The sequence below is a fragment of the Notamacropus eugenii genome, chromosome 2, assembly GCF_028372415.1.
Source record: "Notamacropus eugenii isolate mMacEug1 chromosome 2, mMacEug1.pri_v2, whole genome shotgun sequence".
In the NCBI taxonomy this organism is placed as follows: Eukaryota; Metazoa; Chordata; class Mammalia; order Diprotodontia; family Macropodidae; genus Notamacropus; species Notamacropus eugenii.
Genome location: NC_092873.1, coordinates 232,904,974 through 232,921,655, shown reverse-complemented (window position 1 = coordinate 232,921,655; position 16,682 = coordinate 232,904,974). Strand labels below are relative to the sequence as shown.

Here is a 16,682-nt window from a genome sequence, read left to right as displayed (position 1 = left end):
ATTGTGCACCTCGCTCTCAAGCACCATACAAACTTGCCATGCAAATAAAGTTCAATACTTTTTATATTCTATATTAGCCACATTAAGAGAAAATGAAAAGCCCCAAGTTTCATTCTGCTCACAGGTGTGTCTGACAAGGGATTGAAACCAAGTTTTTGAGAATATCATGTTTGAAAGGAATTTTTGGAAAACGGGTTTGACACTAATATTAAAATGGAATTCTGCAGCAAGTAACTGAAAAAATTTTTGGAATAAGACTTATCTCTAAATTATAAATAATAGCTTCTCCACAAATAAAACTGATAGTGCTAACTTCAAAAGAGAGGCTGATATACAAACTCATGGGCGATTTAGGGAGTGACAAACTGAAATTCAAAACTTTTAAATCATTTCCCTTTTTCTGCTCAGTTTTTCTTACAAGATAACACTTGTTTTACTCTAAGTTCTTCCCACTCTATGGAATTGCCCAAACTTGCAGAGAGGACCACCTGTGAAAGCAGAGAGAAAAAGAGAGAGATCGGGGCCAGAGATGGAACTGGAAAACCCTTGACATCCTCTTCTAACACTTCAATATTATGCTATCTAATATAATTACTGACAAAGGAGTCTTCCTAAATAAAAAAAATGAACCATTCTAAAATTGAGGCAACAAGCTCTAAAGAGACCAATTTTCCATGGTTCTTTAAATGCACTTCTGATTTTAAAAACAGAAAAAATGAATGAGATGACAGAAGGAAAGATGTGTTGGGAGGGGGACTGATTTTATAGAAATAGGGTAAAATAATATTTTCTACGATCTACTTTTAATTTTTCTGACACTAACATCAGTAAAATGCTTACACTAGTGAGATGATGCTTTTCAGAAGAATAACAAAGTATTTTTTAAAATACCGACTAATTGCATTCTCTGCAAACACTTCAGTAGAACATCATAAACAAGACAATCTTTAGTCTATTAGAAAAGACAGCATTCATTGAAGTTGTAATATTATTTACAATTCTTAGCCCAAATGTAACTACACAAACAATTCAGCCAAACAAATTGTGTAACGTGGCATTTTGCAAAGGGCCTCAATGCCATCACTCTCAGGACAGTTTTTAAAGCTTGAAAAAGGGGTCAGATAATCAATCTCCTGAGACGTTCATTTTCAGGGTACAATTACCTTACAGAGCTTCTGGTACCGAGGAGAAGAAATTGCCATCCTTTGTAAACGATGCAACAAAACCACAACTTTCTGAAGAGATGTTCTCACCACAGCCATCATTGTAAGTTTGCCACACTTCTGAAGACACCTCAGAATTTGCATTATAAATTAAGAGCAATGCTCATTTCCTCCTGGTCACTGGACAAGGCTTTGCCAATTTTCTGAGCATGCTTGTTTCCAGGAATACATTGGAGAGGTACAAGCTGTACCTTCCCAAGGAGAAGGATTATACAACTTCACATTCTTCTCAATCTAAAAAGCGCACGTAGACGCCAAACAGAAAGCCCCTGACAGATGCTCCCCCAAGCCAGTGTTTGCTCGGCTCAGCACGGGTATTGAGCCCAGTGCTGTCTGTTGCCTTAGAAGAGCGCGGTTCGTAGCCAGAAAGGACATTAAGTGAAACATGAATGCTGCTGAGACAAAGCAGAAGCCCCTTGGGAAGATAGATCCAACACATAATAATAGTTCATCCTGCGGAGCTGGTTTATATTAGGAGATAGAAAGGCATTCACTCCCTCACTCCGGAGAAGGATGTGTTCACTCCCAGACTAAATGCACCTCTGGCAGAGCACTGTATAAATCTTCAGAGAAGAACAGAGGGATACCTGGCTCTAATGGTATCAAGCCATACGTTAAGGGCTAATCAATCACACAAGGACAGGACTCAAAACTAAATTATCTAAGAAAAAAAAACCTAACCAAATGAATGAAAGAATAACTGCAGAGGTGCAAATGTTTTTGCTTAACACTGAAGCAGATCTGCCCAAAGAGCTATCCAAAACACACATTTCCATACCTGGAAGGAAAGCCATTACTAAACAGAATATGTCAGGGCTTACCTAATTAAGAAGTAACATTAATAAAAGACTATTTTATGTGTCATTCCAAAATATTAGGATTCCCTTTTCAAAAGGTTGCTTTATGTTCTCAAGTTTATTTTAAGGAAGAATAAGATGCGTGGGCACAAAAAGAAGCCAGACTATATTATTACACCTTGTGGGACGTTCTCAATCATCTTAGGGTCACTGTCACAAGTGAAAAATGAAGCAAGTAAGTTGAGAATTAATTGCCATTTTGAAGATGAGGAAAATAACAGAGTGATTAAATGCTTTGGTCAACCATCACAGCCAGAAATAGAAGCCAGATGTTTCTCATTATCACTGGCTTCCTCAAACTAATAACCTGTGTAATATTACAGTTTCATCATACGGTGCAACTGTCATATTATTCCTTTAAAAAGTAAATCAGAAAAGGAGTCATGCAAGAAGGCTTAGTCTTCCTGTGCAGTAAAGGGCACACAAACAACCTCATCTTCATAAATCTTAAAACATTTTTACCTATTTCCTCAGGTCTTTTCTGTATTTACTTCAATATCGTTTCAAATACCTAACAATGTTTCTCTAATACAGTGTTTTTTTCTGCTCAGTTACCAGCCAGTGGTGTACCATTCATTTCTTTTCTGCATACCTCTACTACAACACACCCTGAGCCTATGGTGCCTCCCTCTGTTTAGAATGAGTATGCCAAGGTATTGATTATAGAACTGCCAGGATGGAATGTCAATTACGCAGCTAAATACCAAATGATGGGAGAGTGCACACTGGACAATCATGAGGTGAAGATACTTTAACAAAGTTACTTACTCTCCTCAAAGTACAGGGCACACAGTAGACACTCAAGAAATGCTTGCTAATGAGTTTAGTAAAATCAAAGCCTCTCCCCCTTAGATTTCAGTCACCAAAAAAAGAAAATCAATTGAACACCAAAACTAAAAATATGTCATCAAGAACTGAGCATGATTTTATTGGTGGTAATAAAGGATAAAAAATGTCAAAGATAACTTTATCAACAAGATAGTTTGGATATTAATATTAAAAATTAAATAGCAGAAAACTGGTGATTGACATATGTAATGATGGATATTATTATATCAATAGATTGCTACATGTATACAGTATCTATAAAAATTATATTACAGAAAAACTGCAGTTGTTTACCTTGCCTGTGGGGCAGGCTAGATGATATGGTGGAAAGAGCCCTAGGCCTGGAGTCAGGAAAACCTAAGTTCAAATCCAGCCTCAGACACTTGCCAGCTGTGTGACCCTATGCAAGTCATGTTAATCCTGTTTACCTTAGTTTCCTCATCTGTAAAATAAGCTGTGGAAGGAAATGGAAAACCAGCAAAAAAATGCCAAACGGGGTCACAAAAAGTCAGACACTAAACTACTGAACAACAAGAAAAACATCTTGTCTGTGGCATGACCTTACCAATCAGGCAATCAACGTCATGTTTTGGTTCTACAAGCCAAGGTAACACTGACATTCAACGAAAAAAACAATTAGTGTCAAAGAAGGACTGAAATAGGCAGAACTTCATGAAACATGCTTTACAAGTGGAATTATACATGAAATCATAACTAGCATGTCTGCACTATTTCTCACTTTGTTTTTCAGTCATTTTTAGTCGTGTCTGACTTTTTGTGACCTTATGTAGCATTTCCATGGGAAAGAAAATGGAGTGATTTGCTATTTCCTTCTCCAGATCATTGTACAGATGGGGAAACTGAGGCAAACAGGGTTGAGTGACTAGGCCATATTTGAACTCAGGAAGATGAGTCTTCCAAATGCGAGGCCCAGTGCTCTATCCACTGCACAACCCAACTGCCTTCCTCTTCCCATTTGAACAGCTTACTTTCTTCACCTATTCAAATCATATACTATCCTTGAGTCCTACTTCTCATCCCAGCTCCCACAAGAAACCACAAGTTAGGGAACTAACCACATCAGTCCATGTTCTCTACCTATTTGGCCTTTGGCTGAACTGTGGTCACATTGACTCTTATCGATCAGGTAGATTCTCATTATGGTAAGGTTACATTATTTAACTTTCAGGAATATTTTCTTGTCCAGTGTTTTTCAGTATCTTCATGTGTATATTTTATCTCTCTCCAGGGAAATTTTTGGCAAGGTGGGGGAGAAGAAAAAAAGCACTGACCCAGGAATCAGGAGAGTTAGGTTCTAGTCCAGTTCTCCTACTCATTTGCTTTTAATATTGGGCAGAAATGGCTCTCTGGGCTTCAACTTCTTATAACATAATAAATGAGGAGATTGGACTAGATATCTCCGAGGTTCTCAGATTGAATGACTAATATTTTCTAAACTATTCATACAACTCTGCACCCTTCAATATTTAACATTCTACAAAGAAAGGAAGCAGAAACTGAAGAATTTACCACAGTAATATAAAGGAATACAATTCAGAAAGACCAGAACTCTGACCAAAGCAGGGTACAATCATGGTTTGGGAAGACATGTAGGAAAATGGATGAACATTTTGCACCTCTTTGAAAGAGGCAATGGACCACAGGTGCAGAATGAGACATTCATTTGGGGACATGATTTAGAATCACAATCACAATTCATTTGTATTACTTAACTGTATTTAGTTTTCATAAAGAAGTCTTCTATGAACAAAACGTGAGAGAAACTAGAAAGTTAGAACATTTTAAAATATCTGTCAATAAAATATTTAAAAAGCAAAACATATTATGAGCACAAGGGCTCAACAAATATTCTGTATTAACTGATTAGTTTGAGAAATACTAAGAATTTTTTTAGTGAGGAACATGGCAATGTTTTAAAATATTAGGGGAAATAGCCTACTAGAAAGTTGGTTTCGAATTTGTGTACACTTTATTCAGTTCCTATTTCTTTACCCACCTATTCCTAACTACTAAATATTAAAGTCAAACATATATTCATTTGAAGAGCACATGCTTCTGCTACCATTCTACCACTAAGAGAATTGATTACTTGAGTTAGAAGCAACTTGAGACAGCCCTGGAGTGGGTCAATGAAATAAATGCTGCTCAAGATAATACTTTTCCATTAAAAACATGGGATACAGAAAAATGTAGCATCCTTCCAGAACTCAAACTAACAATAGCACACCTTACCTCCATTTCCTCCAAGATTCATCTAAACACAGGGAAAATGTCTACTTGCTCTTCTCACGGTTCTATCATGGCTACGTATCAGGCCATCCCTAAGACCTGACACATTCTAAGCTGTGTACAAGGAATGTCGTCAGCTTTGGCTCGTTCCCCTTTCACAAAATACCCTGGGTTCCCTTACACCTTCATTTAAACTGTGTACATAGAATCAAACTCCAACAATTGCTTTTATGTTAAGTTTGCTTTCAATTTACTTCCCTTTAAAGCTAAGGTTTTAGTTTGGGGGAGAAGTTTGGTTAATCTAATTTTTCTTTTAAATTAACAAATACTTGAAATTGAGGGTTTGAGAGGCTTCCCTTAAAGGGAAATAAATGGATTATTTGGCTTTTGTAGGTTATTAACACATATGGAAACAAAATATTTCTCAAATTTTATGTGTAATGAGAATTGCTTTGTTTTGCTTGCAGTCTAAAATGTATATTGTAGCTCATTTTTTTAAAAAATCCTCACATTAACGTGTTAGTCCTCCATTTTTTCTCACTTCTCCTCTCATTTCTCCCTACATAATAAAGACTCTTCTTTAAATATTTTGAATGACTATGTGTCATCGTAAGAAAATGTTCCCTAATGTAATAACATAAGGAGGAATGGTTAAACTCTTTAGATAGGAAACATTAACAGTTCCTTACATTCTTCTTAAAGACTTGTTTGGTTTTATCCATAAATTATTACTATTTCTAATATATTCTTCCAAATCTCTCTTTAGACATGAATATAAGAATATATTTTAAGTACTAATCGATATTATACAGGCTAATCTGCTACAAATTTTAAAGTCTTTCAAATTACATAAATACAAGGATATACTCAGTACAGTAAAAATAATAAGGGCATGCTGCCTGAACATCGATGATAAAGTATAAATTGTGCATCTAAATATTAAAATGACAAACTGTATAACAGATACTTTGAAACAGTATCAAACATTCAAATCTCCTTTCCTTTACATTGCAAATACATGCAAAAATTATCAATAACATGGTTTTAAACGAATGATCTTATGGGGAAAAGGGGATAAAGTGGTACTGTTAATACACACACACACACATAAATGCCTTGAGCAGTCTATAATGGACCTACATGGCCACACATATAACCATTGGTTTATAAATATACCACCAAATTGTTTTTAAAAAGAAATTGGGGAAAATTATTTTCATATAAAAGCAATCTAGACAATTACTTGCGGCTGCGTCAAGTTAACTGGACTGTCTTTACACTGTCACAAAGAGCCAACAATGTAACCTATCATGGCCTCCAACACTAAGATGGCCTATCTGATAAATAAAAATAGTTAATAGTCCTTTGAAGATGCTCTAGGATAGCCATTTCCCAAGAGAGAAGTAGTCAAAGGATACAAAGAGTTTGAAAAGGAAGAAATGAAAACCAAACTATCAACAAATATCAAAAATGTTTTAATTCACTGAGAGAAATTGTAAAATTAAACAACTTTGAAGTCTCATCTCATATATTTTTTTAAAAAACTGTCAGAGATGATAAAAGATGAAAATATTGAATGCTGGAGAAACTGTGGGAACAAAAGTGCATGAATAACACTGTTTACAGTGCTGAAAATTGATCCAACTGCCCAAAAAAGCAATAGGAAATTAGCTTGCAAAACTAAATTGCCCCTAAGCTTTAAACAGGAATATCACATAAATCCCAAGAATGTCACAGAAAAAGGGGGAAGTCTTCTATATGCCAAAATATTCCAATTAGTAATTTGAGGGTAAGCAAATGACCAGAAACAAAAGAGATTTCCATTTATTGGGAAATAGCTGAACAAAAAAGGAAATACAAATGGAATGGAATGTTATTGTACCATAAGAAAAAGAGATGAAGGTAAAGGTTTTCAAACCATGATTAAAAAAAAAAAAAAGAGCCTAGACATCACCTTTCAAGAAATTATCAAGGAAAACTGCCCTGATATTCTAGAACCAGAGGGTAAAACAGAAATGGAAAGAATCCATCAATCACCTCCTGAAAGAGATCCCCAAAAGAAAACTCCTAGGAATATTGTAACCAAATTCCAGAGTTCCCACTTCAAAGAGAAAACATTACAAGCAGCCAGAAAGAAATCATTCAAGTATCATGGAAACACAATCAGGATAGCACAGGATTTAGCAGCTTCTAAACTAAGGGATTGAAGGGTTTGGAATATGATATTCCAGAGGTCAAAGAAGCTAGGATTAAAACCAAGAATCACCTACCCAGCAAAACTGAATAGAATATTTCAGTGGAAAAAAATGAAACTTCCAAGCATTCTTGTTGAAAAGACCAGAGTTGAATACAAAATCTGACTTTGAAATACAAGAATCAAGAGAAACATGAAAAGGTAAACAGGAAAGATAAGCCATTAATTCAACTCATTAAAGTTGAACTGTTTACATTCCTACATGGAAAAATGACATTTGTAACTCATGAGACCTTTCTAAGTATTAGGGTAGTTGGAGGAAATACACACACACACATACACACACACACATGTTTGTATACACACACACATATGTGTATATACATGTATGTGTGTATATTATATGTGTGTGTAAGTACATGTGTATGTTCTCTGAAGACATTCTGAAGTCTAGATAAATTAAACAGTAGAAGAAAAAACTTTAGGTCAAATGAGGATAACCACAAAAGGGATGCATGTAGCAGTAATGAAACTAGAAAAATACATCCATATGGAATAAGCATCTTGATTACCACATTAACAAAATCAGGCCTCTATTTTAAGTGCCACTAGGCTCATAACAAGGACAAGATTCACCCCTTTCCCTACTGGTACTTCTACCTCCTAACAAGAACAATAACACTGACAAGCACCAGGAGAACACTGTACACAGTAATAGCAACACGGTGCAAAGAACAGCTTTGATAGACTTAGCTCTTCTCAGCAATACAATGATCCGTAGATCTCCACATGACTCATGATGCAAAATGATATCCACACCCAGGGAAAGAACTATGAAGTCTGAACACAGATCAAAGCACATCAAATTTTGCTTTTTTTCCTTTCTCATGGTTTTCACGTTTTGTGCTAATTCTTCTTTCACAAAATGACTAACATGGAAATATGTTTAATATGATTGTACATGTACAGCCTATCAGATTGCTTGCCAGCTTGCGGAGGGGGAAAGGGAGAGAGGGAAAGGAGGAGAAAAAAATTGGAACTCAAAATCTTATAAAAGTGAATGTTCAAAACGATCTTTACAAGTAATTGGAAAAAGAAAACACTATTAAGTGGGGGGAAAAAAGAACAATATGTAGACCCATTACAATGTAAAGTGCAGCTATGAATCAATGTACTGGTTTCAGAATCACTCACCTCAAACTGCTTGTTCAGCTGCTTGTACAAAACACACTCTTCAAAAGCATCCTCCTGCTCAATCGCATTGGCAATTACATTAGTTGAAGTTTCTGCCTCTGTCAACCAATTCAAAAATTTGTCCATAATCTTTAAGGAGGCCTGCACTGTCCTTAGGTCCACTTCTAAGGAAATTTGTCTTCCTCGAGCACTGGAAGCAATAACAGACAAGCAAACCTTAAATAACATCCAATGTTATGTACATGATGAACATGAAATTAATAGATAATGTAAAAAGGAATGTTCCTTTTTACCAATTACCAAAAGTAGCTGATAAAATTCATATGTTTGGTGCACTTCAGGATCAAACAAGATACTTGCATACCACTTAGTACAGTGCCTGGCACAAAGTAGGCACTCTATAAACTTCCTTTCTCCTCCTTCAAACAAGAATAGTAAGAATTTTCTACTTGCATATATGAATATTAATTTGTGAAGGCACAAAAAAATTCAAATTACAAAATCACTCCTGTGAAAAACTGAGTTATTATTCTTATTTGGGGATAACATTTAATGTTTGTGCATATCCCAAAAGGGCACTTATTGTATGGGAAATTGAAAAGGGGGCATTCAATTCAGTCATTTCATAAGCGTTATTTTCTCTCCCCATATTCCCAGCTAAACAAAATGACTTAAAGAAAAACTCAATTGAAACAATTGTTGAAAATGAAGAACCCTCCTCAAAAATGAGACTTTGTTCAATAAGGAATTTCCTATGTAGTTATCCCTTTGACATCATGATTTTCCCCATTGTAGTTTTTGATATATTACAGCTGTACATAAGAAATTAAGTGAGAATGTTTTGGGAGTTGTGTGGAAATCATAGACAACACATGAAGACCAGCAAACGATGCAGAAAATGTGAGTTTAGAGACTGAGAAATGCATAAAATATATGAACAGTATTGTATAATATCAACATATTTTCTCTTTTGATACCATAATATTTCAAACTTCATCTCTGGTAGGGCCAAAGAATTTTTTGCGGATTTTTCAGATCACTGGGGCACTGTGCCCCTAAACCCCATGAAGTGGAAGGGATCATTGTAGCTCTCTTACTTCTCATGACATATGTATTTATTACTCAGAAATGAGATGAAGTCACTTCAATAAACCAAAAGATCTTTGACAATGAGTGTAGATATTAACTGTGCCAAGACAGATGATAAACCTCTGGAACTTGATAAAGACTTTCATTACTCAGTGAGTGAGCCATCACCATTCAGATAGGCTGGTTCTTGGAAAATCTAAACAGTCTGCTGCCAGAAGTTTCAGAACTACAGGGTTGGACGGACAAATCTCAGCTGACATAGACTTTGAGGATTCACTCACTTATATATAGGCCTGGATGAATCATCAGAACAGGGATTTATGATAAAGATGTGTGTATGGTCCTGAAAACCTGATCTGACATCATTTCTTCTGATTTAAAGAACTAGACAAAGGTTAGCCACAATTCAATGGCATGCAACTGCTTATTAGCTACTGAAGGCAGCTGGGGGCACAGTGGATAAGAGTACTGGGCCTGAAATTGGGGAAAACCCAAGTTGAAATCCAGCCTTAGACTAGCTATGTGTCATTGGAGTCACTTAACCCTCTTTGCCTCAGTTTCCTCTTTACCAAGAAAATCCAAAATTGGAAATCCAAATTTGAATCCAATTTGAATCCAAAGATTCAAATATGACTGAAACCAGTGAACAGCAACTTAGTGACTTCCTTATATACTTCTTCTAAGAACTAATATGGCAGAAAACGAATGTGAGCACATGCATTGTGCAACAAATGCACTAAATTGATGACTAATGACCTAAATTCACCATATTCTAGGAATCTTACGATAGTATACAGATAAAATATTACCATTGTTGAATCAGTTTTCAATTATGTCCAACTCCTTATGACACCACTAGGGGTTTTCTTGTCAAAGACACTTGAAGGGGTCTGACATTTCCTTCTCCAACTCATTTTACAGATGAGAAAACTAAGGCAAATGGGGTTAAGTGACTTACCCAGGGTCACATAGCTAATTAAGAGTCAGAGACCAGATTTCAAATGAGGTCTTCCTGCCTAGAGGCCTGGCATTCTAGCCACTGCTGTGTGACTTAGCTGTCGATGACTAAACCTACATAGCTCTAAAAAGTTATTTTATCTATTTAGTTTAGACATTAAGTAGTCAGAATAACTTTGCTTTATCCTGAACCTTCTACATCACTCTGTAAAGTTGAAGAAAATAGGAAAGACATAAAGAATATATTCCAAGTTGCTAAAATGAAAAAATCTGTGAAATGCAACTTCAGTGACACTATGTCAAATGTACAAAATACATGGAAGATATACAAGTAATCGATAGAAGATTTAATTAAGAATTCTTAATCACTTTCATATATCAGGGACCACTATACAATGCTTATGGCTGTTGGTTTCCATGTAACATTTCATCTAATTAGAACCCTATCAACTACATAGAAACTCTACCTATCACCCAGGAGGCCAGGGAAAGGAGGGAGGGTTGAGGAAAGAAGATCTGTTTATACAGTTGGTGGGGTATAACTATCCTGAAGCCAACATTCTGACACTCTTTTACTTAAGGTCATTTCCACTTCTAAGAATCTAAAGATTTCTAATAAATGATGGAAAAGAGTACCCCCCCAGGGAAAAAAGAAGACCCAGGGGGAAACTTAACTACAAAGACACTTTACAAATCAAACTGTGGATCATTCTAATTATCAAATAAATAAACTGCTTAAGAAGATAGGAGGATAATCCAATAAATTCAAGAAAAAAATCCATGCCAAAGAGTTTTAAATGTTTTAGCAGTTAAATGGGTAAATACTCTACTATCTAGAAATCTCATAAGCAGAAATGATTTCCCAAGCAGCTGGTATAGTTGAGGATTTTATATTACTTTATGTACATTTTTTTTTTCAAACTTAGGAAGGGAGGTGGGGGGGGGGGGGGAAGGAAGAGGTGGGGGAAGGAGAAAGGAGGAAGAAAGGAAAGGAAGGAAGGAAGGGATGGGAGGGAGGAAAGGATGGGAGGAAGAAGGAAAGAACTGGGGAAAGAGGGAGCAAGAGGTGGGGGAAGGAGAAAGGAGGAAGAAAGGAAAGGAAGGAATGGGAGGGATGGGATCGGGAGGGAGGGAGGGAGGGAAGGATGGGAGGAGGAAGGAAGGAACTGGGGAAAGAGGGAGGAAGAGGTGGGGGAAGGAGAAAGGAGGAAGAAAGGAAAGGAAGGAAGGAAGGGATGGGAGGGATGGGATCGGAACGGAGGTAGGGCAGGACGGATGGGAGGAGGAAGGAAGGAATTGGTGAAAGAGTGAAGGAAGGTCATGTCCATTTGAAAGACTTCAACCAACGTGACTATATATATGTCTCCAATAAGCATGATGTTCTAATAAACTACCATATATCCATTTAAAAATAAGTTCAAGTTTTGAAAATCCTGTTGATGAAAGAGTAGTTGTCTTTAGCATTATCACAACTGAATGAAAATGTGAGTGTTGTGTTCCCCTGCTATGAGAGAGGAAGTATTATCTTTGAGTATAATCCATTTTTAATTGCCTACTCTATCTAACCCAGCTATTGCTGTAGGCAGTCTTAAAATATTTACAAAGCAAAGGAAAAAAGATTTAGAGGTCCTAAATAAAGCAGGTCTATATTCCTAAGTGGTCGATTTTTCTAGAAAGTTTTATCCTCTGCAAAAGTCTTCACTGTTTAGATTACTCCTCAAATGGTGCTGTTACGTAGGAAACCTATATTTAAGGAGCATCTTTCGTTGCTAAGGAGGGCATCCTGCTCTTCTTTTCCTCTCAGTCATGGGTTATAGCTCATGCATCCAAACCCACTGTCATATCCAACAGGTGTAAAATCAAAGCAGAACTTTCCTCCAGTGAGCCACAGAGAACTTAATATTACATACTTTTTCTCCTAAAAATCTCTTACAAAACACAGCATTTGCACTACATTTCTTTCTTCCAAAGTCTAATCTCTTTCAACAATATTCATACCTTTTAATTTGCCTTACAACACTGTTATAGGAGGTAGCTAGATGGCCCAACAGATAAAGAGCTGGGTCAGGAATCAGGAAGACCTGAGTTCGAATGTGACGTCAGACACTAACTAGTTGTGTGAACCTGGGCAAGGCACTTAACCTCTCTCTGCCACAATCCCCTGCAGAAAGAATTGGCAAACCAAAACTCCATGGACTTCATGGTCCAAGGGATCTGTCAGAGACGACTGAACAACAATTCTATCTGCAGAATCTCTACAGAAATTTGTTTTATAGATTGTTGCAAAAACAAAACTAAAAACAACTCACTATCATTTCTAAATTGCTGGCTATGCTTTATAAATTGAATATGAATTGCAAAGGAGTCCAATATTATCCACTTTAGTCAAATGCAGAATTCTGAAATCAAAATACCACGAAGTAAATCACATCATGTATCCAAAGGTCTGAGAAGAGGAGAGACTAATTGAACTTAGACCTTTTGAGTCATTCTCAGAATCAAGAAACAAGTAAATATTTTGGAGCACTGACAAGCATAAGAAAGAAATTTTAAGCAGAACTTAAAGACTGTGGTTCTTCAAACCCAAGTATTCACTGAGGCTGAAGACAAAGATTTCCCACACCAATAAGATGCTCTCCAAATTGACCTACCAGGACTGAAAGACAAGAATGACTTAGCTTCACTTTCATTTTCTTTACATAGGAGTAAATTTAGACTTAGTAAAAAATGATATGCCCACAAACGTACAGATAGTAACAGAATAGTGACTCAAATCTTCTATCTAGCTTTCTATACTAAGATGTGATTACTGATTGGGGTCAGGGGGAGGGTGAGAGGTATAGACCTTGGACTTCATTGTTAAAGGGAACTGCTGGTAAGGAAACTTTCCCAATAAAGATCAGCGATACGCATTTACTCATATGTAGCATTCAACAGCATCAAAGCAGTGGGGCAATGTTTGGAACAAAGTATGGAGAGAGAAATAAGAAAACAAAGCAAACAAAAATGTAATGAATAACAAACTCTGATAATTGTTTAGGGAGAAATTCCAAGGCAGATGCTTGTTTGAGAAAGATAAGGCAAGAGTCACTCTAAAAATACGATATAGACCACATAATATTACTCCAGTTTGCTATCAAAAGGAATCAAAAAAAAAAAAAAAGGCAAACTCAAGGACAGGTATAATACCTGCTTTTTTAATCTTGCCCAGTAGCTAGAACAATAATGACTGTTGTTAATAATAACAAGCACTTGATAGGATGAGCATTCCAAGAGAACAGTAGCTGCTTCCTTTCTGCATTTTTATTACCAGTACTGCCAGCACAACATTTGGGACATAGTAGGTCTTCAATAGATGCTTACTGATTTGCTTGTTAATGACAAAGACTTAATAAGTCATAAATAAATGGTGGCATGGAGACAAGCTAGATGGCTTGGTGGGTGCTGGGCTTAGAATAAGGAAAACCTGAGTTCAAATCCAGTCTCACACACTGATCCTGTCAAGTTACTCAACCTCTTGTTCGCCTTAATCTGCTGAAGAAGGAAATGGCAAACCACTCCAGTATCTTTGCCAAGAAAACCCAAAATGGGGTCACAGAGAGTCAGACATGATTGAATGACTGAACAACAATAAAATGGTTGTATATACCTCTGAAAACCATAGCTTAAGTCTTTGGATAATGCATTTACTTACGAGATACAATGAAATTCTATTCCACATTGACTGTGTAATATTAACCAATAAAGTCTTTAAATTACCGTTGGTTGAGATTAGCCCAAGACGCATTGAAGTCATCACCATTTTTCCTTAATGCCCTAGTATCATCAGTTCTATAAGTCTTCACCAATTTCTTCCATAGATTCTCATAAATTTTCATCGTAGCTTTGTTTTTATTTAAATCCTGGATTAATGCCTAAAGTGCAATTTGGGGGGAAAAAAAAAAAACATGAGTGGAGTCACAGATGGAAGGTACATCATAACAAAAGACCATCCAAATTATCTTAACACTAATTTTCTCATACCCTGAATGCACTGTGAGTTCTATCAGTGATGAGCATAGTTTGTATAATGCTATGAATATTAACAAAATAAAAATAATCCAAATAGTTATCTATTAATTTAGTTAACACAAACATGCACTTTCTAAATAGATCCAAAATATCTTTTAATATTAAAATGCAGTTTTTTATCTGAAGAGGCAAATGCATACATCACACATAGATACAGTACATATACATAGAATACTATAACAAGTAGTACCATAGAGTACTAAAAGGTTCAACAATAATAAAAGAAAGACAGCAATCTTCTTGCTTTCTATCAGAAAAATATTAAAAATAACCATTAATTCAGTATATCTATTCTCAAGTTTTATACAATATGAAACTACTGGGAAAAAGAAAAAACAAATAAAGAGGTAGTAGTAGAGATATACCACCTAGATATATATACTCAGAAGCTGGTGTTTAATTTTATGCAATTGAAAAGCATATTACATTCTTTCGGTCATTTGGTCCACACCACAGTCCTTCAAAGTAGGAAAGGCAGGTACTACACAGATATAGAAACTGGGACCAAAAAAGAATAATCTACTTGCTCAAGATCTCATTATGAGTCGCCAATTCAAGACCAGGCATTTTCAGTCGATTTATCTTTATACTACACCCGTAGTTTGAGGGCTCCTTTACAGCAATCACACACACAGAGCTTTTTTGTTTAAGGGGTTATTGACATACGTCAATGTTAACATGTTTGAAATTGAAATTTCTTACTATTATGAAAATTGCCTTGACTTCACAGATCCCATCAAAGGGATTTGTACATCCTTAGTGGAGCAAGACCACACTCTGAAAACTGCCATATTGTGTAACAGTACAAGAAAATTTAGACTATGCTAAAGCAGGTGTGCTAGAGGCAGCCTGAACTCATACCAGGGAGGCACAATTGTTAAATTTTCAGTATGAGGATTTATACATTAGAAATCAGCAAATGCTAGAAATCAGGGCATGGTTGACAGTTCTGATACTTGTTTAGAATGAGGAAAGTTAAGGACAAAAATTTAATGCTACAGTATATGGGGCAAACATTCTTTTTCCAAGGAGCCAGTTGTTAAACATTTACCAGCATATCACTGCTTTAAATATTCAACCAGATTTCTCAACGTTCTTCAATTGCTTCTATAGAAAATTCCCTTTAAAATAAAGTGCACCAAAAGTACACATACAAAGTAATAACGATAGCAACATAAAAATTCCCTAAAATATCGTAAAAGTTTGATAATTCAGTTCTATTTTTCTCCAACAGATCATCAAAGAATGGTGGTAGCCAACAGTCCATGCTGGTACAATAAAGTTCAGTTTACATGAGAAAATTAAAGACATAGCAGTTTACCTGCAGTGTCCAGAAAACAAATTTTTAAAATAGTTTTCTTACAAGAGGTATCTGAGATAAAATCAGGATTACAAACTCTGAAAAGAAAATCAACTCTACAAAAAAGAAAAATGCTGCTCAAAGCAAAAATAATAGGAAACACATTAAAAGGCTATATTCTTTATGCCTTAACAATTACATGAAAGCACAGAAACGCCAGTTAAAGACGTTTTGTTGGTTTGAATATTTTATCTTGTCCACCTATGACTCCTTTCAGTTCCCAAGTTACAGGTATAAGAAAATAAATATTTTAAGGTACATTAGCTTACAATGGCCTATGCCTTCTTCAGGGAAAAATGGGAATTTTACTATTATTATTATTATTTACCCCAGGTTTTCTGTTCCAAAATCTAAAAAATAGAAAAAAAATAAACACTTGGGATAATGTACAATTCAACATGAAATCTCTTCAGAGCCCACTATAGATTTCCTTCTACCACTAGAGTTAGCAAACAGGTGGCCATCAAATAGGCTTTGAGATTTGGTAAAACACTAATGATAAACTACAGACACTGACTATAAGTGGACTTTTGTTTCCCTACTTTAAAATCAATTAACGAACCAACATTCATGAAGTACCCACTAGGGGTTAGGCAATGGATGAAAGCACTGGGGATACAAAAAGAAACAAAATCTTTTACCAATCACAGATTTCGCTC

General features: G+C 35.9%; 1 protein-coding gene across 19 annotated transcripts in view; it reads right to left on the bottom strand.

Annotated features, from left to right (window-relative positions):
* Positions 1 to 16,682, bottom strand: part of LOC140526901 (utrophin-like) — a 558,532-nt gene that overhangs the window by 224,792 nt on the left and 317,058 nt on the right. For 18 of the 19 annotated variants that reach the window (XR_011974583.1, XM_072643530.1, XM_072643537.1 and 15 more), the window contains 2 exons: positions 14,352 to 14,506; positions 8,547 to 8,736 (listed from right to left, as the gene is read on the bottom strand). Coding sequence is in view for 18 of the 19 variants with exons in the window: in XM_072643530.1 (XP_072499631.1) it covers positions 8,547 to 8,736; positions 14,352 to 14,506 (345 nt within the window). In the remaining variant the exon portion in view is untranslated. Of the gene's footprint in view, positions 1 to 1,163; positions 2,006 to 8,546; positions 8,737 to 14,351; positions 14,507 to 16,682 lie in introns of those variants that run through there. The other variant, XM_072643545.1, reaches the window with a different exon arrangement.